This window comes from Scleropages formosus, chromosome 8, assembly GCF_900964775.1.
Source record: "Scleropages formosus chromosome 8, fSclFor1.1, whole genome shotgun sequence".
Lineage (NCBI taxonomy): Eukaryota > Metazoa > Chordata > Actinopteri > Osteoglossiformes > Osteoglossidae > Scleropages > Scleropages formosus.
In genome coordinates, this window is record NC_041813.1 from 19,798,607 (window position 1) to 19,815,320 (window position 16,714).

At 47.4% G+C, this 16,714-nt stretch overlaps 1 protein-coding gene across 2 annotated transcripts; it reads left to right on the forward strand.

Moving 5' to 3' along the window:
• Nucleotides 1-5,034: 5,034 nt before the first annotated feature.
• On the forward strand, nt 5,035-16,578 carry sh3bp5b (SH3-domain binding protein 5b (BTK-associated)). Of its 2 annotated transcripts, XM_018756893.2 has the most exons (9): nt 5,035-5,435; nt 6,432-6,494; nt 7,980-8,108; nt 11,961-12,125; nt 12,481-12,611; nt 13,153-13,195; nt 13,477-13,696; nt 14,336-14,629; nt 15,174-16,578. In XM_018756893.2, exons 1-9 carry the CDS (start codon nt 5,355-5,357, stop codon nt 15,374-15,376), a joined length of 1,329 nt encoding a protein of 442 aa, XP_018612409.1. In that variant the 5' UTR covers nt 5,035-5,354; the 3' UTR covers nt 15,377-16,578. The 2 variants fall into 2 exon arrangements, with proteins under 2 accessions (XP_018612409.1, XP_018612410.1); XM_018756894.2 differs by lacking the exon at nt 7,980-8,108 and having other exon boundaries at nt 5,322-5,435.
• Nucleotides 16,579-16,714: the final 136 nt, after the last annotated feature.

Here is a 16,714-nt window from a genome sequence, read left to right on the forward strand (position 1 = left end):
AAGCAAAGAATTATTTCACTGCCAGGCTGATGAGTTTATCCATTACTACAGTTCGTTTTACCATATATGATGTGTGTACTGTATTGTGTTTTTATCATCTTATACACTTGTTTTGGCCCAAGTATTTTAATCTGTGGTTTGCTTTGGATTTGTAGGAGTATTCATATATTTTCCATGCTCATAACATTCTGCTACTGCAAATTCATTATTTATGGCCACATCACACTCATGTGCAGTTGATTAATTGCTGAGGGATACAGGAGACCAGGAAGTCCCTGAGTAAGTAACCAGACTGAATCCACTCTGAATACATTTTGTACCACATTATGGAAATATGACCTAAAACAGTCATGCAGTTACAAGACATGGAGTCTTTGTAGTTCAGTCATTTGAAGTCTGCATCTCTTCAAAGAGCCTTCTTTACACCATCTTTTCATAATCTCTTGACAAATGTAGCTGCTGTTTGGAAATATAAATCTTTTTCTGAGTATGCACAGGTTTTCTAGGGCTGAGGACACGATGTGTTTGCAAGCGTGGATACGGTAAGTCGACGACTAAGACATACACAGGTGGACAGAGCACACTCAGTCATAGCCACGTGCCCAGCAACATCACATTAAGATAAGCCAAGAATGAACCTCAAATTATTGTTTTGAAAGGTACATTAAAATGAATGGGATTTCATGTTCTTGAGGTAAACAAACAACATGTGGTGATGTGTATCTGTCCAGCTGCCCCAACATATGACTGGGGGTATTCTAACAGGGAAATTATGAAGTACTAGGGGCAGCTGGTAGCATAGTGCTTAGAGCTGCTAGCTTTGGGTCCAGTGGTCACAGGTTTGATCCCCACCTCTGGCTATGGTACCCCTGAGCAAGGTACCTAGCTGAATAAATGGGTAAATAATTGTAACATTAACATTGTATGTTGCGTTGGAGAAGCCTCTGCTAAATTACCAAATATAAGTACTGAGATATTTTCCTCTGGATTCTTGGAATTGGGTGAGAGAGGAGTATAAGACCGTCAACATTTTAATGAAAAGAGAGAAACCTTTGGAGGAAAATTGATCTTCAGTGAACAATAATTCATTTACCAGGAGGGGAACACAGCTGAAGATTTGTAGGTGAGTTTAGTAACGCTATAGAAGCCCTATCCAGATAACAAGGTGAGCTATACTGTACGATTGATTTTCCATGAAGAAAGTGATAGAAGTAGCCACTGTGAGCTGATCTGGGCTTCAGTCTAGAAGATGCATCTGGAAAATGGAAAGAATGAGCTCTATGAAGGTATGAGTGAACCAAGATGGCACTGCTGTGGTTACACCACCATGTGGAAAGAAGTGAGCCTCTTAGAATGATGAGGTCAGAGAGGTCATTCCCACAGCAGTGTGTGTAGTATGCGTAAAAGCCACAAGAGCACCCAAACAAAGGCTGTCATAACATGGCATGTGATGTTACTGTCACCCACGCAGCACACTCAGCAAAAGCAGTCATTGCTGATCACAGCGGTGACCTCACAATCCGCATGTCTCCAGGAAGCCTACTTACGCATTTTGCTCTGAGCTCTTTTGAGTTCATTACTCATTTTACTCCACGATGGTGAAGTAAACAATAGGTACAATAACTACTGTTTATGATTAATAGGCCTGTATGCTGGAAGAAAATACGGTTGCTACCACAGAAGTATTTGCTTATAAATAAGATGAAAAAGGCATCATTAAAGCCATTTCAGAATTTACCCTACAAGCCATTACCTTCAGCAATTCAAGAGACAACCAACCACTTGTCCTGAGCAAGGTTGGGGTGAGCTGGAGCCTATCCCAGGGGTACAGGGGAAACACACTGGATGGGATGCCAGTCCATCGCAGGGCACTCCATGCAGGACTTGAACCACAGACCCACTACACAGCAGGCACCAGCCAAACCCGCTGCATCAACACACCCCCTGTTTAAGAGACACATTGACATAAACTTTGAATTCTGTGTAGAGTGTGCTATGAACCTGTCGTCCACTTATCCCTGTAATGCTCATACAGCAGTTCAGCAAAAAGTGCAAAAATTCATTAACATAAACTTCCAATATCACACATATTTTTCAGTATTATGGCAAAATATGCTGGTTGGTTTGTTTGACTGCAGCAAGGAAGACAGCAAACTATTTTACTTAACAAATAATTGCTAATAACTGCTGTTATTATTATTAAGCAAATTTCATCTCCATAAATGCAAATTCAATAAGAAACCTTTTTCACACTCTCATTTAAAATCAGTACAAACAATACATTATTGCTATCCAAAACTATCCTAATAAAAAAGCAATTTGAACTGTTACACTTTGCAAATCTTTTTTATTTTTATCTAAATTGTAAACCTTTAATAGTAATTTCTGGCTTTGTTTTATATTATTGTTCTCTTTTTTGTTTTTCTATATTGTTGCTTTGTGTATTGTACTAATAATAATAATTTTCAAAAAGATTCTCCAAAAGCAGAAAGGTTCCATTCACATGCGATTCAAGCTGACAAGAGCTAGTCGAGTCTAATGTAAAAAGCTGCAAAACAGGAAGTCGAAAAGGGGCCAAATACTTTATCACAACACTTTTACATACTCCTGTTATGAATTACTTTATAATTGGGCAAATAATTACTCCTATATATTATATTGCCAACTGTCTTATTCTGTTGCCATGTATATACATTCTAGCGAGTGCAGCTTCAGGCTCTGGCAGGGTCCCTAAAGGCACATAGAAGGTGTCCATAACGTAATGTTTATAGGAACACTAGACAACAACAGGAGGGATCTGCAAATGCACAAGGAGATACAGTATTGCTCTGGGTCCAAGGAATGCTCTTCGGAGGGCCACGCTGGGTATTCATGCTTCGTAGTGTCTTCTCAATGTAAGCCCTATTGCCGCAGGACTAATCCCACTCCCACCACCAATGAAGCGAGGGTGGCTTTGGGGTACATAAAAAGCATAGCGAAGATCCAAAACTGAACACTTAACGGAGTTGTGAACACTTTCAGAGACATTCTGCGAATGTTTAAGAAAACATTGCTCTTGATTCAAAAAACCCCACTGCTCCAAAAACCGTACCACCCTTACACAGAACCCCTCTGTTGTTGCACAACTGCTTACATTACACTTCAGTCTAATTTTTTTTCTTAACTGATCAGAATGGACTATCAAGACACTAGAACTGTTGGGTGACACAGACCGTCCATCAGGACAGGTTTTACTTTCCATTCATCTCTTCTTCTTTTAAGTGTTTAGTGAATAAATGTATCGATAAAATCCATCATGCATGGTCTAAAACATGTAGAGCAAAATTATTTAATAAAACCAACCAATGCACGATGGATACTTGTATACACTCTAAAAACAAACCGCAAAGATCATATAACAAAAAATTGAAAATAAAACCTACCCAGCAACTCCACCACTCAAGAAGGGTGGTCCCTGGCTTGTTTCCCAGGGTGTTACCATGCACCTTAACTGATTTTTCAGTGTGTTTTTCTTTACAGCACGTCTGCCCCTGTTAATACTTTCTTCCATAAAATAAACAAGTATAATTAAATATAGTAATACCAAATAACAAAAGATCAAGAATCAATAAACACCCAGATGCATAAATAAAAAAGAAACTACACTACAGTAACGAAACCAAAACATATAATAGACAAACGCTGCACAGGATGCCCATCTTCATGGGGTACTTAACAGTGAAAGTGTAATATAAATTTGGTTAAAATGTGCAAATAAATACAGTGATAATGACTAAAACCCTCAACACTTACATTCACCAAAAGAAGGGGTTTCAGTGTCTTGCATGTGTTAAAAGACATGTGTTATCCCCAGATGGAGAAACTGCCACAAACCTTTTGGGGTTTCAGCCGAAAGAGACCCCTCCACCTCCACTTGGCTTGAGCGCGTGATATTCTTCTCCTTCCTGGATGTAAGGTCAACCCAAATTTTGTGGTACCCACCATGGCCCCCTAAGTCTACCGTGTTTGGACTAGTTGAGTGCTCCAGCATTTGCTTGGTCACGATGGACACCAGCCACGTTTGGGTGGCCACTGCCTTCTATGTGCAAGGGTTCCATCCCCTCGAGGCTTTATTGCACGTCAAAACCATTGCAGATCAGTCTTCTTGCACAGACAGGTCACCAAACGCCAGACCTCTCGCCCCTGTCCACGGTCCCAAAATGCGTGTGGGAGAGTTTTACTCTTGCTGCACTAGAGCCTCTGCCTTGACCCCAGTTTCCATGGTTCGACTCCACTTTACAACGTGACTGTTATAAGCAGGCCGGGACTCGGAATCTGGCCCTGTGTTGGACCGGGACTTCACCTAAAGACGCATCGCCTGGCCAATAAAGGACGCGCAAAGTGCCGATGGGGATGTCCCTTGTTCCTGATACCAATTTTGCAGGCCCTCCCTGTTCACGCTCCAAGGGGTGCCCATCAGTAACATGCGATGCTACAGTACTGTATGTGATTATGTGATTATAAGTGTAATTTTGGGTTACTTTCGGAACCCTAGACTCGTGTCACGCTGGGGAGCGGTGCACTCCATAAAAATAAACTGAATCAAACCGAGTTACATTAAGTCCAATTAAAATGATTTGATACATATCAAGGATCAGCGTAAAGTTTCAAATTCATTATTACGTCACTGAGACTCCTCAGACAGCGTGGCATGAATTCCTGCGTCACTCACTGTGACCTTTACGTGTCTCGGAGTTATTCCTTCATGAAAATGTTCTCTTTGTACAGCGTCACGTTGAATAAGTGGAGCTCCACAGTGTTTTTACCGCTGTGTTAAACGTGTTAGCAGCTGCAATGTATGTGTGCGTGCGTGCGTGCGTGCGTGCGTGCGTGCGTGCGTGCGTGCGCGCGCGGGCGGGCGCGACCAGCCCTCCTCAGAGCTGCGAAGGTAAGCGATGACGTACAAGGTGTGCAGGCGCTGAGCAGCAGGCAGACAGCGATACGCATGCGCATACGGACAGCGGTGCGCAGACACATTGCGGTGCGCATGCGCCAACAGACAACAGAGCGCAGATAGACAGCGGGGTTCAGACGGACGCGCAGACTTTCGGCATCGACGTTCCGCCGCGCGGAGAGCGGTGTAGCGCAGCTCCGCCGCCTCTCACTGGGATGCCCGTCCCGTAGGTCCGTCGTCTCACCGTTCTTTCCCGTTGACACAGCTCGTGACTCCATTTATATATTTATTTAAAGTCGCGTTGTGGAGATGGTCACCGGGCAGTAGCGGAAAACGCGCCGAAGAAGAGAGAAGAGTCGGAGAGTCGGAGAGTCGCTCCTCCGTCCGCTCGTCGCTCCTCCGTCCGCTCGTCGCTCCAGCCATGGACTCTCCGCAGGGGGCAGAGCGGCCGGACGAGGAGCCCGAGTGCGCGGAGGAGGAAGAGGTGGATCCGAGGATACAGGTACCGCAGAACGTGTGTGTGTCAGCGGCGACAGGGACGGTTTTGCCATGTGGCCTTTGTTGGTTTAAAAAAAAAAAAAAAAAAAAACTATATCTCAACAATAGAAGAGTGTAGAGAGCTGCTGTATGACGCAGGACTGATGAAAGTGACAGTAACACAGTAACAATAAAATGATGATGCTTGGCAATATATCAAGTGTGAGCAGATTCGTTCTGTTATTTTTTTAACTTTGAAAGAATATAGAAATTATATTCAGTGCGATAATAATTAGTGTATAATATTTAGTGTAAAGATGGAATAATAAATGCATTCAGTGATCCACAGATTCTGTAATATATTCACTTCTGTGTGTGTACTATATATATATACACTCACTGATCTGTGACCTATACACTATATGTAGTAGTATATGCTCTATAATTTTACTAGTATATACTATGCATTAATACATGAGCTGTGTATTCAGGATTCAATTGTAAATGGCCTATATATTAATATATGGCCTATATTCAGTACTTCACGGGCTTTATTATATTGAGTAATATGCGAGCTGTGCATTGTATTGTGTCGAGCGCTGTATGTGCCTCATGCAGTAACACTTGCTGTGTCGACGATGTGCTCATGTGCAGTTGTGCCCTAATTCTCCATCTGCCACCACTCCCCCCCCCCCCCCCCCCCAGCGCCTTCCCGCTTTACCTTGATGTTGCCGCACTGTAACATCGCGTTATCGTGCCGGACGTGTAGAACCGGAATATAAATGCCTTAAAAACAGCTGCAGCTGGACAATGTCATTTTTTTTTTTTTGTGGATGAAATCTTTGCAAGATCAGCAAAGTCCGGGGACTCATCGGAGGATGAAGCTGCGCGTCCTTGTAAAGATAGCGTGTGTTAACGCGCTAGTTCCGAAGGCCCCGCTCCAGGTCTTTCTCACGGCCGAACGGATTCCGGACGTGGCTCTCGATGTCCAGGTGTCACATGCTCTTTCTGCTCCAAACAGGGCGAGCTGGAGAAGCTCAATCAGTCCACGGACGACATCAACAGATGCGAGACGGAGCTAGAGGTGCGTTAACAGTTGTGGGTGTGGGTGTGTGTGTGTGTGTCTGCACCGCAATCCCGTTTGCTTGTTTAGGGAGACCAGGTTTGGACTTTCCATTGTTTCGGTCTCAGTGTGCTTGGAGGGTACAGTTGGCATCTGGGCTCTGGAACATGAACATTTACAGTCGCTTTTATTTAACGTGTTCAATAAGAGATTTGCTGTCGCGATAAATGAAGTCCACGGTGTCCTTCGGTCTCCTCCAGCACCACGGTTCAAGGGGGTTCGTGTTTTTCCCACTCCTGCTTTTTCTATGTATTGATATTAGTTCTGCTTAAATTGACCTGAATTGAACTTATTTTGACCCCCCCCCCCCCCCCCCACCTTATTTTGACTGCTCTGATGGGCTTGTTGTTCCATCGAGCTGATTTTATTATTTTTCAGTCCCAATTAATGCTTGTAACATCTAGCATCAATCGCTCCCTCTGCTGTATGACGGCGTTCGCTGCTGTTCGGGTGTCTGACGGCAGGTGCGTTCTGTTTACCGAACTCTTCCTTTGCGATTCCGTTCGAGTTATTTTTATTTACGGTGGTCGGCAAGGGAAAACGTGAGCGTCCCAGCGGTGCTGGAAAGAAAAAGTGAAATAAAGCATTAAGAAATGAAAGTTTTTAAAATAATAGCACAGCATAAAAATAATATGTAAAATGAGGGAGGGAGGAATAAATCCTATTATACAACATAGCATTTGTACATATTAATAGTTTATATAATATAGTATAAAGCAATCTGATGGACGGTGAATCGATGAGAAATACGATGTCTTGCGGCATCGCGGCCAGGTATCGTGCAGCAGATGGAGCCGATGGCGTTACGGCCAACGTCGAGACGAGAAATAACATGTTAAGGTCGATGGGACGGCCGTCGTAAGTCGATGAGTTTTTCTCGTCGTCCTCGTCGGCGGTCGGTCTCTCAATTTGTGGCCGGGAGCGTTCGCAGCGACGGGCCTCGTGGGAACCGCGCGGGTCGACAGCAGCGCCGTTCCTTCGTGGATAAATTAGAGCTCGTACATCTCTCCCCCCAGCACTCGGAAGATTTAATTATCGCATTACACGCCGAAACGCTCCGTTTTCTGCAGCACGCTGTTTTTCCATGTTGATGTTTTCGCTTAAGGTGACCTCCGGGGATGGCCGAAGCCCTGGGCGGTTTCGCACGCTAATTTGATTATTTAAACAAACCCTTCGCATAATCTGCGAGATATTGTACTGAATGCATGACGCACACGTTGCCTTTTTTTGCGTGTCTCTGGTTATCGAATTTAAACGTAATCGGTTTTTGCGGGCGCGCTGGGCTTGGTTGTTCTGTTGATCTTTTATCGCTTCCTAGAAGTGTGATGTCTCAGCGTCCTCTTGTTTTCCGTGTCTTGGAGAGCCGTCCCTTTTCGAGGCTCGCGGTGCGTGAGGAGGGGGGGTCACGCGGCCTGACTGCTGTCCTGGCGTTGTGGTTCCCCGCAGGATGCGCGGCAGAAGTTCCGCTCCGTGCTGGTGGAGGCCACCGTCAAGCTGGATGAACTGGTGAAGAAGCTGGGCAAAGCGGTGGACGAGTCCAAGCCTTACTGGGAGGCGCGAAGGGTCGCCCGACAGGTGAGGCGCCGCGGGGCTTCGGCGAATCGTTTCCGGACTCGGGCTTCGTTCTCTTCTTCGCCTGGACCTCCCGGAAACTGATGTCCTCCGGCGGTCCGAGGGGAGGTCGGTTAGCGGGGCGGGACTCCCGAGCGAACGAAGGGAGCCTCTTAAGCACGGGATCCGGGGACCTTGACGGGACTCTTCGCCGCAGGTTTACGGGAAAGCTTCGCTGTAGCTCTGCACGCGATTCTAAAGCGAAACCGCCTTGTCTTTGTTTTCTTAATGGGGGGCCCGGGTGCATTTCCCAGTCGTCTCACTGGGATGGTTTATTAAGGCTTGTTTGACGCCTGCAGTCCGAGGTTCTCCGCCGGGGCCCGGGCCAGTCGCTGTACTTCAGCGGGCTGAAGGCTCGCAATTTTTTTTTAGGTTTGTTTCGCAGCATGCGTCTTTTTTCAGTTCCTTTTTTTTTTTTTTTTTTTCTTTTCTTCACAAAACCTGCTATTTTTGGGGTGCGGTGGTACAGCGGGTTTGGCCTGTGCCTGCTCTCCGGTGGATCTGAGGCTCGAGTCCTGCTTGGGGTGCCTTGCGATGGACTGGCGCCCCATCCTGGCCCCTGCCCCCCTCCCCCTCCGGCCTTATGCCCTGTGTTGCCGGATTAGGCTCCTGTTCTTCCTAGGCTACTTTTGCATGCGCATCTGATTCCATCCCAGAAGACAGCAGCAGAAACGCGTGTGAGAGGGAGGAAGTCGATGCCGCGCTGCTTTCCTGTTGCAATGTAACACTGAACGTTGAGCATCCCGTGTCGATGGCGTGCAGGAGCGTCCATCGCCGTCTCCGCTCGAGCGCGGTCTCAAACGGGGTGAAGAAGCTGCGCTGCGCCGAGGTAAGAGGAGCAGTCCTAGGCGAGCTTCTCGAGCGCCGCTCGGAGCTTCACGGTCCGCTGGCTGACGGCCGCAGGGGAGACGTGCGTAACGAAAGAGGTCGCCTGCAACGGCCACGGCCGCAAGTGCACCGTGCTATAATTAGAAGTGAGCTGTCATTAATTAGCTCTGTTCGGGGGTGATGGCGGGGAGACAATGCAGCACAGAAGAACAGGAGGCGGAGGATGCAGACCGCTGTTTGGCGATGGCGATCGGCGCGCTGACGGCAGTGATTAATGTCTCTTCGGTGGCTCCGAGAGCTTCTCCCCCCTCGTTAGAATAAGAATGGTCAGAGCTGTCGCCTTGCTCCCCTAAGGACCCGGGTTCGAGCCTCACTTCCTGCTGTAGTACTCTAGATCAAGGTGCTCACCCTGATCGAAACAGTAAAAATGAACCAGCGGTATAAATGAGTATAAGTAGCTTAACCTTCTAAGAGAAGTGCATCTGCTGGATATATGAATAAAAAGAACTGGATATGAACGACGCCCCCCGCCTTCCTGCAACCGCCTCCGGTTCGCGCATCGCTAACCCTGCAGTCTCCCCTGGTTCTTGTGAGCGCGTGCATTATTTCGGGCTGCTCGGCCGCCGTCTGACGGGCGATGAGCAAACCAGTAGAGCGTGGTTCGCTGCAAAGCGCTGCCAAGGGGGTCAAATCAAAGGGGCCCTGAGTGTCAAGCTGCTGGAGCGCTGAGTTGGACCCAGAACATGAACAAATGAGCTCATTCTAACTGCGGCAAAGGAGAAGTACGTACGTGAAGCCGGAGTGTTTTCCCAGTGCCCATCCCGGTGTCTCCTGTTGACAGGGTAATGAGGTCACGCATTTTTTTTTTTTTTTTTGTGGAGAAATGCCCTTAAAGTGACTCAGCTGACCTCCCGAAACTAGTGTTGCACGCTCCATATGTGTTTCACGTGATATTTACTTGCGTGGCTTATAAGCTGCGATCTGTAGATGAGGTACCAAGAAGGTACGGCGGAGCGGGTCGGCAGCTCCGAGTAGAGACGAGCGCGAGATGTCGCCGGAGAAAGAAAAGCGGATTTCCATCCTTGGAACGTCAAAGCGCGATGATGCCAGCCCGCCACCTGACTCGTTCGCCTTACGTCACCTTCGCTCCGTTCCTCTCCGCATCTCTACATTTCTCTCTCTCTCTCTCTCTCGCCACCTTCAGAAGGGTTTTGGATTAATTCCCTGCTCTGTGAACACTTCTACCTAATGGATTATCTTCTGCTTTTTTCAAGATCAAGCTTCTTGTGGTGCTTGACAAGGGCAGTCTTGGCAGAAGTCAGCAGATATTCTATAACCACGGTTCTTGTACAGGGTTTCCTCTGCAGAGCTAGTGGATGGACTGTTGATGTAGAACAGTTTATAAAGATGTCCGGTTGTGTGCGGAGCTCCCGGCCAGCTTTGCTCCGTATGTCGAAATCCGAAAGACCTTCCAAAAGTCTGTGTTAACACCACACTCGGTCATCTGCCTTCTGCTGGTGTCAAGCTGTAAAACGCACCCAGTGAGCTGTCCAAAGAGATGTGGTGTTACTGAGGGGGTGTGTGTGGCGGGTGCGTCTGGCTGCCGAGGCCTCATTAAGTGTTGTTGCAGAATTATGAAATAAGATCCTAGCTTCTTAGAGCAAAACTTCAGCTACGGTAAAAATCTCAGTTCGGTCCAGGCTTAGTGGCATCTCCTGTTGCCATGGTAACACTAACACCGCAACATAAATCTCTTCATGGGGCGCATCTCTGAGCAGTGACTTTGAGACGGCTTAGCGCTGGCACCGGGACAGACTGTCAGTAAATAACTTTTCTTCTTAACTTCTTGTTCCCTCACAGCAAGATTCTTCCAGCTCGGTCCCGGAGTTGGGCCGTGGCCTGGATTCCTACCTGCCCTACGGCGCGCTTGTTTTTACACAGTTTGATAGAGTGAAATTCCTTGTACGGGCAGTTCCCGGATTACGGGCGAGTTCCGTTCCTCAGTCTGTCTTTGAGTCGAAATTGTACGTAAGTCGGAACAGTTCGGTACCGTTCGTGTCTCTGTTAGGTGTTTGTCTTAGTATACCTTTGTATGCATAAAAAACATTAAAGAAATGCTTCCAGATGCACTAAAACATCTTTAATATAACAATACAGTAATAAAGTGTAATATCTAAAATTTTAGAGACAGGAGGAGGAGAAAGTGTGTGTATGGAGGTATAAAAACATTGAAGAAACGGTTTGCTTTTCCAATGTTTGTTGGCGTTTCACCTTTTTCTAGCCACTTTATTTCCACTTCAGTTTCAATCATAATCGTTTTATTTTCTTGGTTGCCTCCCTCTCGCTTGCATCACATTTACGCTTTGGTGCCATGGTTACGAGAGTTAAAAAAAAAAAAAAAAAAAAAAAAAAAAAAAAAAAATTAAAGCCAAATGTAGTAACAGACGAGACTTAACAGCTATGTGGTCTACGTCATATTGAGTGGGCAGGAGACTGTGGGGGTGTGTGGACCCAATCGCGGGATCTTTATTGTTGGTACACAAGGGAGCAGGCGAGATTCACGGTTGGGGGACAGGTGCGGGTTGGTCGATGCACGGACGTAAGTCTTGGGGAGAATCTGATGTTGTAGTCGAGGAGGCGGTGCAAGTGTCGGAAGCCGTGGATGTCGGGAGCGGGAACAAGGAGGAGGTGAGGAGAACGAGGGACTTGGAAGGCCGAGTAGGTTGCCGTGGGTTCGCTCGAACGCTGGAGAGCCAGGTTTCTCAAATGAGATCCCCCAGCCAAGGTGTCGAGGTGCAACTTCTTTATACCCTGCTGCTCCGATTTTGGGCCGGTGTGGACGTGACGGTCCGACTGAAAAGGACGACGTCTTTGTCCTACCTCGGACTCACGAGCCACTGTAGACGCACAATGTTTACGGGGTGGTTCGTAATTACGGGTTGTACGTAAGTCGGACTTTCGTAACCCGGGGACTGCCTGTATCCACAGGCCCAGCTGGAAGCCCAGAGGGCTACGCAGGACTTCCAGAGGGCCACTGAAGTGTTGCGAGCAGCTAAGGAGACCATCGCGCTGGCTGAGCAGAGGCTCCTGGAGGAGGACAAAAGACAGTTTGACTCAGCCTGGCAGGAAATGCTCAATCACGCCACGCAGCGGGTGAGCGGAGTGGAGTGGGATGCACTTGTTCACAATGAATGTGGCTCACGTGACTCCTCTGAGGCCTGATAACTGTTCCAGATTTCATACAATCATAGTTTTACACAGTATGGTCTGTGCTGTGGGCTGCTGCCATGTTCCAAAACAGCAACCGGACTAATTGGAAGGGGCTGTGAATGGGATGTGGTTGTCTTGTGTTTCATAACATAAATATTCCTGTCAAGTCAAATGACATCAGGCACTTAATAATAATGCTTGGAGAAATTAAATTTCTGACACTTGGAATAGAGAAAAGAAGAGAACAGGCTGGAGCACGATGGAAGCACTTGTCACAGATAGTCGTTCTAACTGGCAGGTGATGGAGGCTGAGCAGACGAAGACACGCAGCGAGCTGGTGCACAAGGAGACGGCGGCCAAGTACAACGCAGCCATGAACCGCATGAAGCAGCTCGAGAAAAAGCTGAAGCGTGCCATCAACAAGTCCAAGTGAGTGGTCATCGGGTAGGCTCTATTTCAGAGCTGACCTCCACAGCCTCGAGTACAGCGAGCATCCTCCATCAGTCCCATTGCTGTACTTGTACATTTCATTCTGCAGCTCTTTATCTGTTCCTCAAAGAAACCTTGACCATGAAAGCCAAGTGTTATATGGGACTACCTTGACCAAGAATGAGAGATTTTAAAGACAAGAGCTATTTGCTTTTCAGTTCTTCAGCCCCGAGAGTTTTAATGCTCAAGTTTGGGTGAGATGGAAGTTGAAGTTGGTTGGAACGGAATGGTGTTAAGGGTGCTTGAGCTCGAGTTTTGGAGACAGAATGCTAACGGTTGTAAAAGGTCCAAGTATACAGTGTTAGGAAATCTTTGCTGTCTAGAGATCATCTCCTGCTCCAGTGGATTATGGTCAGTGGACTATGTCCACTATTTGTTCTTTCCTTGCTGAGCCCATCAACTGCAGACTATATCTGTCTTGATGACACATTCCATTGTGATACATTTTTAAGTCACAACTAATTTCTCTCTCTATTCGCAGGCCTTATTTTGAAATGAAGGCAAAATACTACCTACAGCTTGAGGTATGTATCTGTTTCCTTATTGCCCTTTTTTTTTTTTTTTTCCTTTTCTGCAAGTTACTGGAAAGGTCACTAAGCTTGCCTGTTTGTAGCTATGCAGCTGAAATTTCCACAAGGTTTCAGCATCACGAAAGACAGTGCTATGAAAAGAAGTATATACTATCACTTTGCTAAATATTAAGCTGTATAAATGGAGTTCTGACAAGCGACTATTAATAGTTTAGGCAGTGATGCAGGCTCCAGGTAGAGTGTGTTTCTAGTTCTGCCTGCATTTGTCTGCACAGCAACTGAAGAAGAATGTGGATGAGCTACAGGCCAGGCTCACTATGGCCAAGGATGAGTACAAGACAGCGCTGCGCAAGCTGGAGATGATCTCTGATGAGATCCATGAGCGACGGCGCTCCTCTGCCATAGGCCCCCGCGGCCGGGGTGTGGGCTCTGAGGGGGACTGCAGCTCCACCAGCAACGTGGGCAATTTTAAGGTCGACTTGGATGGCATCTCCAGTAAGTGCCAAGTGGGGTCGCGGACCTGAGGGTCTACAGGGCATCACAATCGACCAACTCGTAGACGCCCCTATCCCAGCTCAATGACGCGCTCTGCTCAGCTGGTAGTATCAAGGATTGAGCCTGGGTGCTGAAACCACATTGGAATAGTGTGACTTAAAAATAAAAGCAGGCGACAGCACTTTGGGCTGGATGCTTTCATCAGGGTGCATACAGACTACGTTAGCACTTATAGAACAGGTGACAGGTCATGATGTCAATAATCAGACACACAGGTAACAGGAGACCAGTGATTTAAATGTTGCACATTAACAAAGCAAAGAATAAACATGTAGTAAGTAACCTGAATTACAAAGGAAAAAATAAAGTTTTAAGAATACTGCTTCATTGAGGCCATTAGGTAATATGGTGTAGACAGTCACCCTCCACTGCAAGGGTCCACAGCCACTCAAGCTGTCTATGAAAGCTGGTGACAGACACCTTCATAGCATCTGTAAATTCACTCATCTCAAAGATCCTTGAGATCTGCATTAATATCTGTGTGAACAAGGTTTGGTGAAAGAACATTTACGGCGGTGACTGTGGGTGAGAATGGCTCCTCCACCATTTGACGGCCTCTGGCGCACCGTGTGGTTGCAGTGGCCTCTGAGACCTTTGAGGACGAGACGTGCACCAGCGCCACATCTGAGGAAGACTCCGAGACGCAGTCCACCTGCAGCCTGAGCTCGGGACCTGCCAGCTCTGTGGACCTGCCCTGTCCCTTCCTCCCATCCGCATCCTCATCCTCGTCCACCTCCACCTCCCCCTCCCGGCCCTGCAGCTTGGACCTCCCAAGCCCCGTCTTCCTGTCCGACTTTGGGCTAATCTCACCTGTATTGGGCCCCCGCAGCGAGTGCAGTGGAGCTTCCTCACCAGAGTGTGACCTGGAGCGAGGTGGGTCCGAAGCAGTGCAGAATAGCCACGAGTGTGTATCTGACCCCATTTGTTTTTGTAAATGCACAGTTACCTCAATGTTTCATTCATATGTGGGAAATGTAGCATTTACAGTTAAATCTCCCAGCATGGTAAAGGGTACATCTTTACTATATCAATTCATTGTTAGTACCTTGATCAAGGGTACCATAGCAAGAGGTAGGATTGGAACCTACAACCTTTGAGTAAAAGGTTTTTCCCCTCAGGCCATCACTCTCATGAACACCTAACAGTTGTACTTTTTTTGGTATTTATACTACTTTGTGTACTCTGCAAATGTTTACTCTGTAATCCTGTGTCAGCTGTTAGTCTGTAAACACGGGAGGCACCTAGAACCACAGGAAATTCCTTGTGTGCGTCAGCACATTTGGCTAATAAAACATTCTCATTCTCATTCTCAAAATTACCCAGCTGTATAAAGAGGGTAATAACTAAGTGGATTAACACTAAGCATCAGGTAATGCATATGTGACAAGACACCTGTCTCTTTACCTGTGTGTTGTAGGCGACCGGGCAGAAGGTGCCGAGGCAGCCCTGGAGAATGTGCTCAATAACAATGGCGCAAGGAAGAGCGTGGGCCTCGAGGGCCTCTTGGGCCGGCTGTCACTCAAGCGAGCCAAGACGGAGAGTGCCCAGAACCCTGAGCGGGAGCGCTTAACCCTGGCCCAGCTGCCCACACCCACTGTGCTCCTGTTAAACGGGGTGTGAGGGCCAGTTCCACCTGCTTGCTTACACTAAACCCCAAAAGCCCCCACTCATAAACCCAAGCAGATGGCCAGATGCATTCATCACTGCAGATGGCACATTGAACATTTCCTGTGACCCATTCACGGCCTGCTAGGAGCCACATCCACGCTAACAGCATGCCCTGTCTTGGGGCCCACATTGTCAGAGGTGCTCAAGGTAAAGCAGCGTGGCAGCAAAGTTTGTAGGTGCCAAGATGTTGACTGTTATATGGGCCACACATCACCTTTGTCTCCTTTCCTCCGTCTCCTCCCCTTCGTTCTCCTGACCCCTCACGGCCGTGCTGGTCCAGTTTACCACAACGTTCCTTGTCCCAGCTCCTCTAACTCCTGCCCGTGTCAAGTTCACATCTGGATGTCCAGCTCTGCAGCGTCAGCTCCCAGGCTTTCCTCATCTCAACTGGGACATGGAGCCCTGGTTGACCATCTACGCTCGCATGCTGCTGTGCCACAATCGGGGTGTTGCTCTTATCCAGCACCAACAGCCCGGTGTGCCGACAGCTTATCATTTCTCTGAGTTTGAGAGTAGATGGACCCATGAACGCAGAGCACAGCTGTCCTTGTCCCTCGTTCGAGGGCTATATGTTAATGAGCTTCCGGACAAATACAGGCAGGGAGGGGGGGACTCCCACTTTGTGGAAGGACTACAAAAGTTACCTTAAAGCAATAGATAGATTCCGTTCTTATTGCCGTTGACTCTTAGGATTCTCGGCAATATTTATAGGATGATTATGCAACAGTGGACCAGCGGGCGCAACTACGGCGCACCAGGCCAGGTGTTACTGGTGCACTGACCAGTGGAGAGCTGGTGACCCAACATGCGGTGTTGAGGTGACCGGAGTTGCCCAGTGTTAGCCTAGTCTAGCCTAGTGTAGCGTACCGTAGCAACCACCTTGCCCGTGGGCCTTGACTTCACTGTCCGTCCCCTGGGCAACCGTGTTTACAGCTTTGTTTACTAGTCTGATGAAGCCCCTGCTATGTGTGTCATCCTGTGGAGTGACCTGTATCTGTTACTGTCAGTCATGCAAAAGCAAATAAGGGGCCGGAGGGGGAAGCCCTCTACTTATGAGTATTTTTGCAGTGTCCTGTTACAGTATTTGTGTCCAGCAACAATGTATGTAACTGTTTTCAGTGTCATAAAATATAGTAATAAATGAATATTGAGCCTTGGGAGATTTGTGTTGCATAAAGAAAGTTATCTAACGCGAGGAATGAGATTTACTTTACAAAGACCAACCGGGTCTAGGGGACTCAGGCAAATAAGGTTTCTGCTGATCTACTGCTCAAGGAAAATGAAATATTT